General features: G+C 38.7%; 1 protein-coding gene across 2 annotated transcripts; it reads left to right on the top strand.

Moving 5' to 3' along the window:
• Positions 1-2,531: 2,531 nt before the first annotated feature.
• On the top strand, positions 2,532-16,404 carry ccnd2b (cyclin D2, b). Of its 2 annotated transcripts, XM_042403954.1 has the most exons (6): positions 2,532-2,676; positions 2,781-3,010; positions 3,950-4,165; positions 7,596-7,755; positions 10,649-10,797; positions 13,309-16,404. In XM_042403954.1, the coding sequence occupies exons 2-6, from the start codon at positions 2,816-2,818 to the stop codon at positions 13,471-13,473; spliced, it is 885 nt and encodes a 294-aa protein (XP_042259888.1). In that variant the 5' UTR covers positions 2,532-2,676; positions 2,781-2,815; the 3' UTR covers positions 13,474-16,404. The 2 variants fall into 2 exon arrangements, with proteins under 2 accessions (XP_042259888.1, XP_042259887.1); XM_042403953.1 differs by having other exon boundaries at positions 2,533-3,010.
• The last annotated feature ends 2,208 nt before the right edge of the window (positions 16,405-18,612 follow it).

The raw sequence follows: 18,612 nt of genomic DNA, 5'->3' as shown, positions 1-18,612 counted from the left end.
TTTCAGAAGGAAATATTGTACTTTTTACTCCACTACATTTATTTGCCACTTGTAGTTACTAGTTATTGCTCAGGTTAAGATTTTACATGATATATTTTAATATTCTAACTGGTGTTTAAATTGTCTGCTCCTCTCTTTTTTAAATGCACTTTGTGTGCACGGTGCTATATAAATAAAGTGTGTAATCATTAGTATAAAAAAACATGAGATACATGTATATAATGTGATGCAGTAGGCTACTAATTCAATTAATCTACCCAAAGTTTTGAAAATACACACAACAATAAACATTAAATTGCTCTTATGTGTATTTGTTAGTGATAAAAACAAACAATTTAATATACTATAATAATATAAAACTCTAAAAGAACCCAGCCTGCATAATGAGAACTTGTCCTCTTCAAGTACTTTTTGCTGATAATACTTCTGTACTTTTACTTGAATAACATTTTGAATTCAGCACTTCTACTTGTAACGGAGTATTTTTAGATGCCAGTATTTCTACTTTACCTTTTAGTTCCCCTCCACTCAAAAATATGTTTTTCTTCTTGTTCCTACAGTCGGATGTTTGAGCTTCACTGTGCACAGTTTGACACTAGAAAGCTGTTTTCACATTCATCTTCTGAAAGTGGAAAGTTTCTATGAGCTCAATGAAAATCAAAGGGCGGGCCTATGAGCATGATTTACGACATCTCAATTAATTTGGAGCCAATCCTGGTTCAATATGCAACTTACACAAGTGTGATGTGGAAACTTGAAGCCTCCAGTGCACAAACACTGAGAATAGACTTTACAGTGAAGTAGGAGACATCTTGTGTCCAGCAGTTAAACATCTGAAACAAAATATATTTGCATATTCATAGATTCTTGATTTTTTTTTAATGAGGGAAAAGGAGTAGATGCCATTTTAAGAATTTTAACATGGTTATTAAACTGTTTTTGTGGAAAAAACCATGGCAGACACACTTTATTGCCTCAAGCAGAGTGATTTATATGTATTAATACAGATCTGTGGGGAGTTTTTAAGTGAAAGATCTGAATACTTCTCCCACTACTGGGCCTACGTCATGGTCGGCATGTCTGCCTCTTTCAGAGTGTTTTTAGAAAAGTATGGATGTTGGTTAAAACTGAGTGGAAGAACCTTCTTCCTCAAAAGTATTTTAGTTTTGTGTGAGTAAAAGTCAAGGACCTCTGTGACTCTTAAGGACAATCATGGACATAAAAGCCCTACGGACCTTGATACTGCAATGTTGCCCATTTTATTTTCATTTGCTGTCTTTTACATCATGATAAGTATTTTACTCTACCTATGACAACCCTGTCTGTTGTGCTTTAATCTGTTTGTTTCCGTTTTGTCAAAAATAACAATAATAATAGTATAATATATGAAAAAGATAAATAGATGGTTTAAAGGTCCCCTCAAAACTTGTTTTAAGATGTATATAAAATACTCTACTTTGAATAATAATTGTGTCTCTTATGTTTTTTTTTCACAAAAAAAGTTCAATTATATGTTGGAATCCTTAAAATGGCATCTCCCTCATTAAAAATTCAAGAATCTATGAATATGCAAATAGGGGCAGGCAATATGGCTCTAAAATAATGTTTCCAAGTATTGCGATAATGATATTCTTGACAATATGACAAAATCCTCCTCGTGGGATTTTTGGCTCTCCTCATTCTCAACCAGGTGTTTCTGCTTGAGGTGGTGAAATAAGTTTGTTGTATTGCCCCCTTTGGTTGTGAAAGTCTTCTTGCACTTCTTACATATTACGGAGGTTTGTTATTGTACATCTGATCTTTTGTAATCAAACCACTTCCACACTACTAAAGCCGCTCTCCTTTTTGAAACTAAGTCCTCCACCATGGAGCTGGTAGCAATGCTACGTTCGCTTTCAGCCATGCTTGTTGTTGCTGTGTGTAATGGTGTGTGTCATATTTTTGTCAGTGTGATTGGGTAGTGTTACTAATGTTGCCATGGAGACTGTAGTTTTCACTGAACTTCCTTACTGATATTTTGGTCTGGTAACTTTAGATAACTTGTGTTTAATTTGTTTAATTAATTTAGCCAGCTCTCTGAAGCATAAATTAAAAATGTTGTGGGACTCTTTAATCTCTGTCAAGCGACCCACCATAGATCAACCTTTACCTTGCGAGGCAGCTGGATTAGCAAGGTCACGAGATACTCATTGGACGCTGATTGGTCTAAACCACCGGTGGTTCGGACACAAGCACATAACTTGAAGCCTGACAAGATGGATTCTCGCGTGATCTCGCTAATCTAGCTGCCTCACAATTTGCACTGGAGGCTTCAAGTTTCCACATCACACTTGTGTAAATTGAATATTGAACCAGGATTGGCTTCCAAACGATTTGTGATGTCAGAAATCATGCTTGTAGGCCCGCCCCTTAAAGTCTGATTTTCAATGAGCACAGAGAAGCTTTCCACTTCCAGTTTCAAACTCTGCACAAACATAACTCTGCACAGTGAAGCTCAAACAATCCAGCTGCGAGAAAAAGAAGAAAAACACATTTAAAGACTGATTAATTAGACCGGAAGTCGGGCTATAACAGCGGCTTTTATTTTGAATCCTCAACCGGATATTGATTTTCTCAGTGCGGCAGCGAAAAGAACAGAAGAAGAAGAAGAAGCAGCAGCAGCCGGAGAGGCAGCAGGTCAGGCAGCAAAACCCAGCAGCCTCAGCAGCCTCATGCTTCGTCCTGGGCGCTTCTCCTCCTGTATTGTGACAATATTTATTCGATATTTTTATATTTTATAGCCTGAGGAGGGGGGAGGAAGAAGGGGGCCCGAGTCATGGAGCTGTACTGCCTGGAGTCGGACACAGCCGTGAAAGCCCAGCCTGACCCAAACATCCTCTATGATGACAGAGTGTTGCAAAGTTTATTAACAATTGAGGACAGGTTTTTACCACAGTGCTCGTATTTCCAGCGGGTCCAGAAGGATATTCAGCCTTATATGAGACGAATGGTTGCAGGTTGGATGCACGAGGTTTGTGGGCATTTTGCTATGATGAGCTAACAGCTTTCAGCTAACCTTTTTTTTTTTCTTCTTCTTCTTTTTCTTTTCTTTGCATGTTGACACGCATCCTCAGGCTAATTTGGGCTCATAAATGGGGGTATTTTAGTTCATAGAGAGTTGTCAGTGTTGTTAACCTATTTGACAATTGAATGAGAATGACTCACCAAAGGCGTGGAGGAGTCGGAAATTCCACCTCAGCTTCAAAGGAGTAGCCTAGCAAGATATTTACTTTCATTAACAGCTAAAAAGTGGGTGTTTTTCGCTAATTAACCAACGCAGACGACAGGGGAGAAGTTAATCTTAATTTACATAATCGAAAACGCGACATTTTCCCCTCACTGTAATTATTATTAATTTTTTAAAAGGGCCTCAAGCTCAAGGCAAGGGTAGGCAGCGAGCATGCAAACCCACTTTCATTTTCTAAAAGATAAAAAACACTTAAAGTAAGTAAACTCTTTTGATTTATAAGTGTCGGAAACTGTTTTAACACGACTTCTAAACATTTTGCACACGTTGTAAAGCTTGTAGATGATGTGTTTTAATTTTTATAGATATAAATACGTGTGTGTGTGTGTATATATTTTTTTTTCAAAGACGGCAAGCCCAACAAGGATGACGAGTCTTATGGTTGAAAGACTTCCTATTGAGCTAATTTGTTTGCGTTGCTTGACTTTGCAGCCTTTAACTGACTAAAGAGACAATAAAACGAGTGATTAAACCTTTAACCCAAAGACAATGGAAAAATCTGCCCTATATAGTCTGTAGCCTGTAGGAAAACCACCCCCATTCCCAATTTTTTCCCTGAAACTGTAAATAATCTCGTTTTCTTTTATTATAGCTTACATAGTAAGTTAAGCATAAGTTGCAACATATAACATATATATACATTTATCTATCATCTTTCTTCAGGTGTGTGAAGAGGAGAAGAGTAATGAAGACGTCTTCCCTTTAGCCATTAATTATTTGGACAGATTCTTAGCAGTGATGCCCACAAGAAAGAGTTATTTGCAGCTTCTGGGAGCTGTGTGCATGTTCCTGGCCTCCAAGTTAAAGGACAGCAGGCTACTATCGGCAGAAAAGCTTTGCATGTACACAGACAACTCCATCACGCCGCGGGAACTGCTGGTAAGAACTAAACGGTGGATTGTCTTTTCAGAGGCCCCGCATTCATTCGTGGGAACATGAAATGCAGTGTCACAATTTGGGATGATATTATAATGCTAATGGCTGAGTTCGTTTCACAGGAAGTGTCCCATTTTTCCCTATAAGTGGAACTGTGCACAATACAGCCACATCCTTTCTCTGGATCCATGTGGACTGCAGAGGTGTGTGATGCCATCTAGTGCCAGTTATGCAGTATGGAATTTGGATTTAGGATTCAGCTAGATATAGAAGAGTGTGTACTATTTTAAAAAAAACCCAGCCAAAATGCTTTAACAGAGGAGTAATCACTTTAGAGCATTTTCTTACCATCATGCATCTTATTAAACTTTAAGACCAGAGTGTGAGTACTCAGCCAGGAAACTTTGAGGTGTTGTTTTCGAGAGAAAAGTCGTGTAACTAACGATTATTTTCATTATAGGTTAGTTCAAGTTTTCTGTTTTGTCTGACCAACAGACCAAAACCCAAATATATTAAGTTGACAAGACAATCTCAACTCAAAAGTCCACATTGTAGCTTGTTCTGGAGCTTTTGATTGTATCACACTGTCCTCATCAGCAGATAGAGTTTGCTCAGTTGCCATGGAGATGTTGAAACTTTCCATGACTCTGAGAGATTCAGTTTACTATCACATATAAGATATAGGGTTGCAACTAATGATTATTTGTATTATCAATTAATCAACGAGTTATTTGATCTGAAAATGTATGTGAAAAATGTCGATCACTGTTTCCTAAAGGCCAAGATGCAACCTAAAGTGTCTTGTTTAGTCCACAACCCAAAGACATTCACTTTAACTGTCATAGAAGACTAAAGAAAGCAGAAAATATTCACAATAAGGAAGCTGGAATCAGAGCATTTTGGCATTTTGTCTTAAGAAATGTCCAAAAATGATAATTGTTGCAGCTCTACGCAAGATTAATTTGCAATTATTTTGATGATAATTAATTAGTTTCAGTCATTTTTCAAGCGAAAATGCCAGACATTCTCTGCTTACAGCTTCTCTGACGTGAGGATTTGCAGCTTTTCATTTGCTTATGTTAAAGTAAACTGAATATCTTTTGGGTTTTGGACTGTCGCTCTAGACATTTGAAGATGTCAGATTATGAATTATTAAACGTATGATGAGCATTTTACACTATTTTGCTACATTTTGATGACCAAGCAGTTAATCAGGAAAATTATTGTTAGTTGCAGCCTTAAAGAAATGCAGCAAAACCTCCCAGTTGAGAAGCTGAGATTTATGCATTGATACATGATTAATCGATTATCAAAGTAGCTGCTGATTAATTTTGTCATGCAGCTAATCAAACTCTGGACCATATCACAGTTGAAGAGTTCAACCTGCTTCTGATTTGAACCAAATGGCTCCACATGCTCTCTATACATCCTATTGTGTTGCCTGCAGCTGTTTAGGGAAATGACATTTGTCCCATTTGATGCTCCATATTGTCGTAAGACTCCAGATTCCTGGATATCCTCACAGGATGCACAGAAAAGGCAGCGAAATATTTTGCAGCTCTTCCTTGTAATGAACACACCACTGCTGGTTCTTCAGCTGGAAGAGAGAAGTCGTGTGTGTGTGTGTGTGTGTAGGGTTGAGAGGGGGGGGGGTGGGGGGTAGTTGTGTCGGGGCAGCTGTCCAGGAAGTGAGCACACCGACAGCAAACCTCCGCCCGGCCTCATGTCACAGTCAACAATCTCCACGGGGGCTAAAATAGGTTAAATGGTAGCATGTGTTGTGGTAGGTTATGTACAGGAAACCCACGTGAATTTGAACGACGACTGACATTTCGGATAAGCGATTGGTGACGGACAGGGGGGACGGTCCCTGCTGGAGTTTGGGTTTCAGTATTTACTACATTCTACATATAGGTGACAAATCTCCTTTAGAAAAAATGAGAAATTCAATTCATCAGCATTTTAAGTTAAAAGAAAAAAGGTTGCATAGTGTTGCTTTTGCGTCAATAGTCTCAAATCACAGGATGTTAATATAACTCAAAAAACTTGAAACAAACTGAACTTGTATTTATCAACATGCTCCTGAGACAGCGTCATCTCTCTATTAGTGTCTGCACACTGTATATATGAGCTTAGCTAAAATCTAGTAAATACATACATAAACCTCACTCAGTATTGTAATGGTGCAGTCAGAGAATCTGTGCTCATAGTCATAATGAAATGATCATGGTTTTTATACCATGAACTGACAACAGATGATTTGATAGGGGACAACACTTCCTCCTAATGTCTAATTCGTTCGTGGGAAACCAAGATGAGAAATGTCAGGAAATGCTTTCAATTTCAAACCTTTTAAAGACCTAAACTGGCTCTTTGATGCAGCAAGATGCTTGAAGACAAATATGGAAATGAAAATCAACATCAATATTGACAATGTGTCAAAAGGACATGCACAAATGTGTGTGGCAGTTTATGAATACACTACTTTACATTTGCAAATGTAAGCTGAGATTTATGCTTGTGAACCTTCATTTGAGGATACAGCACATAGTGATAGTTGGTGTGTGGACGGGTGTAAAGGTGTGAATATTCACACTAAGATTTGTCAGCGTCTCCAAATGTCCATCTTGACGTGTGGAGGAAATGTCATGACTAATCTGGTATAACAAGACGTATGAAAACCCTGGGAGTCCCATTTGATTGGGTGTGAATTTAAAAAAAACTGGTGTCTCTTGTCATTTTCTCTGTTAAAGACGCTCATTATGACAAATGTGACTATAACAAGTGTTGGCAAAACACCAGTGCACATTTTAAATCTTAAAACACATTCAAACATTCATTTTAGATATTAAAGCCTCCATTTTTATTCCCATAGAGGTACATTTCTCAAAATACTGAAAGCCAGACAGAAAACATTCGCACGTAAGTGAATTTGCGGGTTGTAAAAATGGACTTAACACACAGGAAATGAAATCATGACTTGTGTACACCTTTTCTTGCTGGTGTTGCAAAGCCTGACTGTATGAAGAGTCAGCTGCCTGTTTGCTGCCTGTGCAGTGCAAACTCATTGTAAGCTGTTTGAGGCTTGTGACAGGAAGGAAGGGGCTAGCTGTCTCACTGGCAGGGCCTCTAAGCAGGGCAAAGCTTGTCACATGGCGGCGATATGAACTCAAAGGATGCGAGGAATGAGAAAGGCACGCAGATAATAAGATACAGCGAGGAGAGATAAAGAGAAGAAATGTTACTCTTCTTACAGAGCCATTTCCTCTGGGAATAGGGACGGACTGTGATCTTTTTCACGGTCAATGGAATCATGGCACCACGCCATTCAACCCTCTGACTGTGTAGATTCTGCCAAGAAACTGAATTTGAACTGACTGACACATTTTTTTTATTTTTTTTTTTTTTAATCATGGTCTTCTGTGTCTTTCAGGAATGGGAACTGGTCGTGCTGGGGAAGTTGAAGTGGAACATGGCCTCGGTCATCCCCAATGATTTTATAGAGCACATCATACGTAGGCTGCCCCTTCCCAAAGACAAGCTGGCCATGGTCCGCAAACACACGCTGACATTCATCGCCCTCTGTGCCACAGGTAACACAGCTGCTTATCATTTCATGTGTTCTTTTAGTGCCTTTTTTCTTTTTTTTTCTTTTTTTAAAACTTGTTTGCTCACTCGCACGCTCACTTCGCTGCCTCATTGCTGTTATTTCCACATCCAGCAGAATATTCCCACACACACAAACATTCTCCCGTCGTGAGTCATCTGTGACTATGCCTGTGACCTCTTTCTTCTCTCAGCAAAGTCCTCTGGCTGCATTTCCCTTATCCACTTTCTAGTCTCTCCACAGCCTGTAGTAGGGTTTTTCTTTTTTTTTTTTCTAAACAGCCGACCAGCTGCTGAAAGCTGTGCTGGAGCGCTTAAAGTGGTCATTTCCAGGTTTCTCTTCTAAACGCTTGAGAAAAATCCTATCGCGGCTCTGTTTAGATTAGCCACGTACATCGGTAATGAAGACGATTATATCATACAGTATCTTGTATGCTAGTAGACGCACGCACTCAGGTGCAGCTGAACTTCTGTGCTACTTTCCCTGTATTGTTTGTTGACAGGGAAGCTTCCAGGTTTAAAAAGTCAGGGCACTGATCCAGTGATCTTCCTTCCTCCTCCCATCTCGGCCTCGTGTCCAAAATAAACTCTGGAGGCTCTGGAGAAGCACAAACTCAGATGTCCCCTCAGGCCTCTCCCTAGGTGAATTTCCATGGCATTCCTTTGCCTATACTAGGAATCCCACTAATATTTTCATATCCTGGACAGAAATACGACTGCAGGATCACCTAATACACATAATATATAGCACTCCTCTGTCACAAGGCTGCCTTTCATCTGCTACCTCCTTCAGCTAATTCGATGAGGGAAATAAAACAAAGGAGGTCACTTCAGTGCAGTGAAATTCCTCAGAAACGCTAGTGCGGTCAGATCTGGCCAATAAGCACTTGTTTATTGAGCTAGTGATTGGAACCATATAGGCTCCTTTAATGAGATTCATGCCCTGTTTACTGACGTTTTAGTATCACACTTTTTAAATATATATGTATATATGTATATATATATATATATATATATTTGGGTGTGTTTCAGTGGTTGCCTCTGCTATTCATAAGCAGCTGGTTATATCCAAGCACAAAGCAGCCGCAGTGGAAAAAAAAGGAGGCCTGCTGTGGTTGTGCAGTAATGTAAATGTTTGGAGTTTTATATGGAGTTGAGATGTTATTCTTATGATGGAGGAGCTCCTCCTATGGACAGCTGGTCCCTGGAGGAGAAGATGGGCGTAGCGAAGCAGGCTTTAATCAGAGCTATCAGGCCACCAGTACTGGTTTGGTTTAGACTCGTACAGCATTTAACAATTGCATGCGCCGAGTTACCGCCCTTTTGTGATTAGCGTTGGTCATGTACATTCAATGAGACAGGAAGAAGGGGCTGTGTATTGTAATTGTGGAAAAAGAAAACACCGGGGACTGTATTCACAAAACATCCTAACGCTAAAAAAAGCTCCCAATAGGACGAGTGAGGAGAAGCTCCTGAAAATAAGTGGTGTGTCAGTCTTTAACTTTAGAAGTTTTTGCTCTAAGAACAATTCACAAAGCAGTTGAGCACTAAAAGTAGCTCTTGAAGAATAGATCCAAATCTGTCCTAAAACAATAATCAGGTACCAAAATGAATGTTGACACATGTTTTTCTTGCTGTACTCATTCCTCCTATTCATACAGGCCATTAGAAGATCCCTTCGTAACGCACTCTTTTTGTTAAGTATACTTCCACTGCAGGAAACAGGAAAACACTGTCCGTCAAGACACAGAGGGAAACGTTTACTAAAAAGATTGTAAATGTGGCAGATATCCACCTTTAGTTGACTAACTCTTATGGCTGAAGCCTCATGTTGTCTTCAGATAAACACACTAAGCTGTGCTCCGTCAGCTGCTGCAAGTAAAACTCGTCATCGTGTCCATGTTTTGTAATAACAAACTTTTACAAGCTCATTTTGATGGTGGGCAAATCATTACAGCACTGATGAACTTCTGAATTACTCAACTGAATTATTCATCAAGCCAAAAATGTGCTAGTCAGACCTCACTTTGTTCTACAGTTCATTAAATGTTCATAAAATACTCTCCACTTGCAATAAGTGAATGAATAAATGCAGTCACAACATCCAGCTATCTAGCTAGCAACATTTGTTTCTCATATTCCTGTCAATATTTTTATTTTACACTCATTGAGACCGGTCACGTCCAAGTGAGTCACTGAAGACATAGTGAGTAAGTTCACTCATGAAACACAGGTTTCATCCAAAGGTCCTCAGTTCGTCAGTAAAAGTTGCTCTAAAGAGCTTTGTGAAAAGGTTTTGAACTTTTGAAAGCACCATGTAGGAGGACTCCTAGTGGTAAGATGAGATACTTTGTAAACATGTTTCCAGGTCAGGTTAGCCCATAAAATGAAAATGCCTGACCAGGCGAAAACTGAAATCACTTGACCACATGATGAGCTGTTAAAAAGTATCTTCGGCTCAGTATTTGCGGAGGTGTTTCATGTTGTCCTCTCGGTTGCTGCCTGCTCTTCCGCCTCCTCAGAGCAGGCCTGTTGTCGCTTAAAGCCTTTTAGACTAGGATACGGACCAGAGGGAGTCGTTCTTGGAACTTGTTGCTCACTGAGTAGGAGGATTCCTTCTCTGCTTTTCTAATCAGAGCTGAAGTTTCTATGAGGGGAAACCACACAGGTTCCACCATGCAGCGACGTCTGTTGAAATTCAGACTGTGGGAAAGTCAGCCTCAGCTGCGGAGCATGCATATTGGAGATGATTCAGATGTTTGTACGTCTCATGCATCTATCATACTTCCTCTGGGCTGATTTAAGTGTTACAGCTTTTTGTGTCACAGTTAATAATGTGATTTCTGCACATCAATTTCCTTTTCATCTTCCCCCCGCCAGATGACCGCCTCGCAATGAACCCTCCTTCCATGATTGCCACTGGCAGCATGGGAGCTGCTGTCTGCGGCCTGCAGCTGGACCACACTGACCAGAGGCTGAGTCGAGACAACCTGACAGACCTGCTGGCCAAGATCACCAACACAGAGGTGGTGAGTGTCCCAGCGAAGGAACTTTTTATACCTGCTACAAATCGTTAGTCATCAGTTGTAGCGTTACACAACAACGCATTGTTAATAATAATCATGGCAACATCTCAAAAGCAGGATCGAAGGCTCTTTAGTAAACAACAGGGATGACTTCAGTAGTGGCAGATTGAAGCTATTTACTTTTCATGGAGAGAGAGGGAGAGCGAGTTTTTGGCTCTTGGCTGGGGAGCCAGACTGCTGCTATAAAGAGCAGCGGCAGAGGGAATGTCTTCTTAAAACTCAGAGCCCACATTCTTGTGGTAAGACGCATGCAATTTCTTTGCATGGCTCCCACTTTAGCTGTGTGCCCCTCCTGGTGGAGGAATATGTCCGTAATGAAGTCGGAGGAGCGTCTTTTCCAGAGGAAAAAAGGGCCAGTGAAGTAACTGAAGTCTATCTAAGCTGGACACATGTAGACATATTTGGATGACTGTTTAAATATATGAAGACTCGCTTGTATATAGTTGTGTGTTGGCTGAGTTACAGATGCAGTGAGAGTGAATGGAGCTTTATAAGGCTTGACTCATAAACTGTAAATGCCATCATAATGAGCTTTTGTACATTTTATTAGTGTGCGATATGGAACATTTTGATATTCTAATGTAGTTTGTATGATACGGCTGCCGACTTATAAATACAATGAGAGTGAATGGGCCTCCGTTGGCTTTAATATAATATATAATCTTACAGCAATTCATAAACTATAAATGTGATCATTATAAGATTATGTACAGTTGATCAGTGTGAAATTATGAGCATTTTGAAATTTTAATGGAATTTGTACTGTATACAGGTGCGATGTTATAAATACAATGGAAGTGAATGGGCCTCCATAGACTTTAATGTAAAATCTAACCTCTTAAGAATTCATAAACTGTAAATGTCATCATAATGACATCATATACATTTGATTGGTGTGCAATACTGAGCATTTTAAAATATCAATATAGTTTGCACTGTGCACACTGGCTGCAATATAAATATAATGGATGTCTTCGGGGGATCATATTTAAATATTCATAACTCATTAAGTAAAAAAGTTATCAAAAAGAAAAGTAAGAGCAGACATCTGCAGTTATGCACGATTTGACACGTGAATCATCATAGCAAATGTGTCTTTAAAAAAAAAGCAGCATTTACAGTTAAGAAATACTACATACACCACATATATTTATCCCAGTGTGTGTGTGTTTTCATTGTCACAGTATCTTGTGACACCAGAGGACCAGTTTAGAAGCCTTGAAATCCAGAAAGGCCACAGCCGACGGTCCAGAGAAACAACACGGTTGCCTCTTAGATTTGTGGTTACGTTGCCGTGGCGACGTGGGCCCCGCAACCCAGCCGTCACAACAGGCGCTCCGACTGCAGCCCATCGGGTTCCAATTATCCGTACATTTCAAAGGAATGCTGGCCTCTTTGCGAGCCTCGGTGCATTCTTTAAGGGTCCCGCAGCCAGCTCACTGAGGCAGACCTCCCACATCTCCACGCAGACCTGCTGGAGGAGGAAGAGGAGGAGGAGGAGGAGGAGGAGGAGGAGGAGGAGAGAGGGACGGAGACGGAGACAGCGAGAGGATCCCCTTTCACAAGAGAAGTTGTCCAAAAACATCCGGTCCCACTGTCCTATATTCTGTTTTACACCCAATCTCAGGGTCAGGGTGCAGTAGGTCAAAGCCATTTCCTCTAGACCTCCACATGGGACTGACCGAGCTGTAAACTCAAAGGGGGTTGGGTGGAGAAAGGGAGTCCAGCATTTCAGATCTGCTTATCTGTTCCCCACTAGACCACAGAGCTCTTTTAGGACCCCCAACTCCCTCCCTCCTCGTTTCATCACACACACCCCCCCCCAACCCATGTGCTCATACCTCAGACATGCTCAGGTCTCGTGTCCGAGCATTTCTGTGCCCGTTGTTGGTATCGGAGTGTGCTGGTACCCATTGTTCTGGTCATGGTGCAGACAAGACCACCTACCTACAGACGTATAATTCCCTGCTGGTATGCCACACATGTGACCAAAGCTGTTAAACAACTCGCACGTCAGATGTGCCAAACACACCATATTTCTGAGTGTCTGTGTACAGGTGCACAGATTAATTGATCAGTTGATCAACAGGAAATGAATTGGCAGCTATTCTGATAATCAAATAATCGTTTTTTTGTCTTTTTTTTTAAGCAAAAATACCAACTCGCAACTTCTCAAATGTGAGGATTTGAGACTTTTCTGTGTCATACATGATAGTAAACTGAATTTTTTGGATTTTGAACTCTTCATCCGACAAAACAAGGCCTTGGACTTCTGACATTTTTGAGACAAAACGATTAATCATGAAAATAATCGTCAGTTGCAGCCCTCGTAGAGATGGCTGTGTGGTTGCTGTGTAAATGGTTAGCCTGATTTTAAATGCATATAAACACAAAGGTGTAATTGAAATGTGTGTGTGTGTATGTATAACAACTTGTGACCCTGTTTTGTTCCAGGATTGTTTGAGGGCATGCCAGGAGCAGATAGAGCGTGTGCTGGCCGCCAGCCTGCAGCAGGGCCAACAGTACCGGCAGGAGACCGGGGTCAGAGCGGGCAACAAGGCGAGGGAGCAGCAAGACCAGTCCAGCACCCCCACAGATGTACGCGATGTCAACTTATGAACTCCCGTCGCCGCCTGATACACACCATTCACGCCTGTCTACCAATGAACTAACAGGAGCGAGGGGCGCGTGAGCTGCCAGTTATCTACGTCAAAGTCGCCCCCATGAGCGATGGTGTGACAATCTATGAACTTTAGAAGTTTTTCTCGTTTTTTTTTGCCCCATTCATACCCAAACCTTTTTGTATGGGCCACATGTAATCAAACAAGGTATTTAAAAACGGTAAATTCTTGAAAACTTGATAGTGCCTTTTAGGTTTTCCAGAGTGGAAACCTGAATATATTTTCATACTTGAAAAAAAAAATAGTATAATTATATGAAATATTCTTTTTGATACAACCTAGCAAAAATAAATATGATAAATAATGTATATTTAGCTAGTATTTAGTTATGTTACTCTTTTATCATCTTTAGCAAGCAGTTATCAATTCATAGTTTGAGTATTGAGTTTTCCTCATGTGTGATTCATATTCATTTGTGCAGGAAAGCCTGTTTAGTCGTGTTATGATTGACATGCTGATAATACAGTACATGGCATTTAAACCAAGCTGATATCCAGCCAGAGGAGCGCTACTGTAGCTAGCCGCTCTCTCTATCTAGCATACTGTGCACCTGCGACTATTTATGCTGAAAAGTGCTGGCCGGGAGTGGGCTGGGCCTGCTCACAGAGGAGGGACGTGAAGAGGGTTTGAGGTCTGGAGCAGTGGCTACTGTCTGAAAGGTTAATACAGAGGACAAGGTCAGTTACTGAGGTCTTGATTTCACTGTTAAATCAACAGGCCGGTATGTTAACAAGACAGTATGTGCATGTATTTGAATTCAGCGGGGCTACATTACTATTGTTCTTTGTTCTAGCTCCTACATGTTAGAGAGCATTTAAGAGTGTTTAGTAGTTGCATGAGATTTTTTTATTTTTATTTTTTAGCCGCAGTCAGGTAGTACGGATGTAATGTTACTAGAGAAAGATGATTCAGCATGTTTTGTTTTGTTTTTTTTAGAGGAAATGGATGTAAGTTGAAGGGTTTTTGTGAAGTTTTTTTCAAGAAAAGGAAAGCATGTGCAAAGTGGAGGAAAATGCTAGAAGTCTGGATGGATGAATGATAGCGAAACGGCGGGGATGTTAATTTTAGCTATATGATGTTTCTGCAGTTGCACGTTACTTGAGCGACACAGGAGGAGGAGGAGGAGGAGGAGGAGGAGGAGTAAAGAATCCCCGGTTTTCTCCTCTTGACTTGAGATGATATCCGGGGGTTCAGTTTGGCTTTGCTGCAGTTTCTCCTGTTATCAATTTTTACCATTTTTTTGACTTTTTCGGAGAGAGAGAGGGAGGATAGGAACAATATTGATGCACTTTTAAAACACACTCCTTAAAAATGGTAAGGGGATAGTGGTTGAGGAGAGTTCAGTGGGTTATTAGGGTCTTTTTTTTCCGTTTTTTTTTTTTTTGTTTTGTTTCAGTTCTAGTTTTTTCTTTTAAGTTATTTGATGTTTTTTGGGCTGGATTCCCATGGGGTAACGCACATTGTCTTGAAAGCTACGCCCCGACAGGTGCGTAGAATATTCCGTGTTTATAGTATAATAGTATATAAACTAAGAAAAGCCAAGTCACATGTAGACTTAGAATTTTTTGATTCAGTTTATTTAACCTTATTTGAATTTTTTTGGTTCATTCATAGCCAAACCTTCCAATAGTTCTGTCAAAGAGTTTTAATATTCTGAATTGTGTTCATGTTTTACTTTTTTTTTCTTCTTTTTTTTGTTGTTTTTGCTCTCTAAACTGAAGTTTTAAAACTGCCATTTTGTGAGTTTTTTTTTTCTCCATTATAGACGTGGGTAGGGGTTTACATGTTGTGAAAGTTAGACTGTATATAATAAATTTTTTTTCCCCCATGAGCAGAAATGCGAGAAATCCTCATCACATTTTAGAACAGAAGTCGTTTCTAAAATTGTATCCGTGCATGTTCTGTTGTGCAAAAGCCAAAATGTTTGTTTTTCCAAAAAAAAAAGAAAAAAAAAAGTGCTTTAAACAGAAAAAATGTTGACGCTTTTAAAAGATTTGTGTATAAATTTAAAGAGATAATTCCAAAGTGAGAACAATAGATTATACACATCATTCTCTTGCTGCTATGAAGCTTTTCTTTTCTAGTCTTACACAAAGATGCCTTATTGTGATTCACTTGTGTGCTGCTATATTATGAATTTTGTATATGTTCTTTGCTTTTCTTGTTATATGTGTACTGGAGGGAACGTAACAGTTTGGTGCGGGACTGGAAGTACTCGTGTTTGCCGATCTTTTGATTAGCATGTTTTTATTCTTGTTTCATTTGTATCTTTATATACTATCATATTCTTGCTGCTTCTTTGTAATGTTTGTGTACCTCAGGTTAATTGGACGGATAGAGCGAGAGCCCATCTCGCATTACCTCATCACACTTCACATCACACACGTCGTTTTTTTTCACTCTGAATTTGTTGGACGGGTTTCACTTTTTTTTTTTCTTTCTTTTTTTTTTCCCCCCTGGATGAGAGAGAGGACGGTGCTTCCTCTTTAAATCCAGAAACGTTTGCCACCAGATCCCACTGAGCTGTTTCAAGTGACCATAATTTAAAATAGGTTATTTCACTTATCTGGTGCTAAGTCAGAAAAAAACAGCCTATACTGTATGTTATACATGTATTTGAAAGACAAAAAACAAGTTACTTTTTCTTACTTGGAGTTTCATTGGCATGTTAAAATCAGTTCATTGGAATAAAGTGGGTTTTTTTTTCTTTTTTTTTTTTTGAGGTACCCATTTAGGTGAAGTGTAAACCACCAGAATGTTTGTCATTGTTCACGGTGTGGTTGTTATTCCAAACCTCTCTCCCACTATCCCCATGTGCAACCACACAGTGTACCTCAACAATTTCTCCTCAATAAATTGGCTAAAATCACATGACTGGTTTATTTGGTGTCTGCCTCTCTGCATGATTAAACACACTGCTGGATTGTGGTTCTCTGTTGCCACTAGAGGGCGATTAATCCATAAAAACCATGAACAGTGAGTCTAGAAGAACAAATGCTATTCTCTGTGGCAAAAGACTTTAAAGGACAGATTCATAAAAAACAGTCAGTCAAATGAACATTGAAATATTTTTTTCTTGTAATCATTCCTCCTGTTTATACTGACCATTAGAAGATCCCTTAATAACGCACTTACAATATAAGTGATGGGGGACAAAAATGTATTTAAAAGTTTATCTGAAGCTAATATGAAGCTTCAGGCATCCACAATGAGTCAAATCAAGTAGATATCTTTCAATATTACAGTCTTTTTAGTGCCAAAGTCCCTCTTTTTGTTACTTTTCTTCCACTGCAGCTCAACAGGGAAACACAAAGAGGGAATTTGATGCTACAAAAGACTGTAAATGTAGCAGATATCCACTTGATATGACTAACTCAGACCGCTGAAGCCTCATTTAAGCTTTAGATAAACTTTTAAATGCATTTTTGCACAAAATGACTGTGTGGACACACTGTGGATTTTGGCCTCCATCACTTACACTGAAAGCACATTTGAAGGGGATCTTTTAACAGTTTGTATGAACAGAAGGAATGATTACAGAGAGGAAAACCTCTTTCACTGTTCATATGGGCACCTGACTGTTGTTTTAAGACTGACTTGAAAAATTGTGAAACCTATTCTTTAATGCAAAATTATACTAAAAGACTGCAGGATTATATCTGGAAAAATGGAAAGTTTTTTCTATTTGCTGTTAAAAAACTTAAGAAAACAATTATTTTCTACAGAAAGACAAGAAGGGAAAGAAGGGACAAGAAGGTTGATAAAAAGTTCAAATAAAAACACATGAGTAGCACTGCGATATCTCACAATAGTGATATATAATTATATCTTTACATCCAATCATTTAACAGTTTGACCCTCACTGTTGTTTCGTTATAAAATTTTAATCTGTCTAAGAATATTTGCAAGTTGGGTGGAGATGGAGATGGATGTCTGTTTCTTTTCTTATTATGTCAAACATAAATATTTTCTCATTTCGTTTAATAATTTTCTACATTCATATTGTAAGTTTAAAGAATCAAAACTTAGTAAATCCTGTGTAGTATCTTAAACGATTGTTTCTTGATTTTACAAATAAAATGTGACATCAGAATATGTCCAAATTTTTGAAACTAGGGCTGAACGATTTTACCTAATTGCATTTATTTTGACTGATATTACAATTGCAATATGATTTATGATATTAGAGGGAATGATAGTTTTTACATCATTATTCTCATTTTCATTGAAAAACATATTAAAATGATTATGGCGTGATTTCTTTCAGGATCTTTAGCAAATAAAGATGTTTCATTAAGTCTGTAGAATATGATGTGTAAGCTGGGACGCCTCTGCAACACAATATTTAATGTAAAGTGGTATTTTGACACCTTTTAACATATATTGCGCCTCCTGTGATTTAAAACCTGCTGTAGGCCTTATTGTGATTTCGATAAAATTTCAATGAATTGTACAGCAGTATTTGATACCTTTGAAAATGTTGACAATTCAACAAGTTGTAATCACTTAAAATTCATAACAGAATCCAATTTATACTCTAAATCTTAGAAAACTAGATTTGCTCTTATTATCCGTGTAAATATACAGGTTTAATATGTCTGCAGTTTTCTTTTAAATAAACTAAACTTTACTAGTCCAATTAATTCATAAATAAGGTTTTCTGCTATTCATGCTGTATATCTTTTTTCAGACAGACAAAATTTAAGAGTAATTACAAGTTTTGGTTTATTTGTCAAGTGTAAAAACTACTGTGAAAATTGAATACTGTTGCTTCAAGTCCTGCAGCATAAAACAAACAAAACGTAAAATAATTTAGATAAAAACATAAACCATTTTAGTGTCAAAGCCTGAGGCAAGACAACTTTATTTATATTGCAGATTTCATATGAGGACAATTCAAAGAGCTTTACGGAAAATAAAAAAGGAATATTGTAGCAAGAACAATTAAGGATATTAAATAAAAACACAAATGCGAGGATAATAAAATAACTATCAAAACAGTGAAATTAAAATAAATTAAAAACACGTAAAACTAAATATTAAAACTATGTAGACACACATGTAAAAAGCTTGATAG

This window comes from Thunnus maccoyii, chromosome 23, assembly GCF_910596095.1.
Source record: "Thunnus maccoyii chromosome 23, fThuMac1.1, whole genome shotgun sequence".
NCBI lineage: Eukaryota > Metazoa > Chordata > Actinopteri > Scombriformes > Scombridae > Thunnus > Thunnus maccoyii.
Note: the sequence above shows the minus strand (reverse complement) of the source record. Positions and strands in the feature narration are given on the sequence as shown.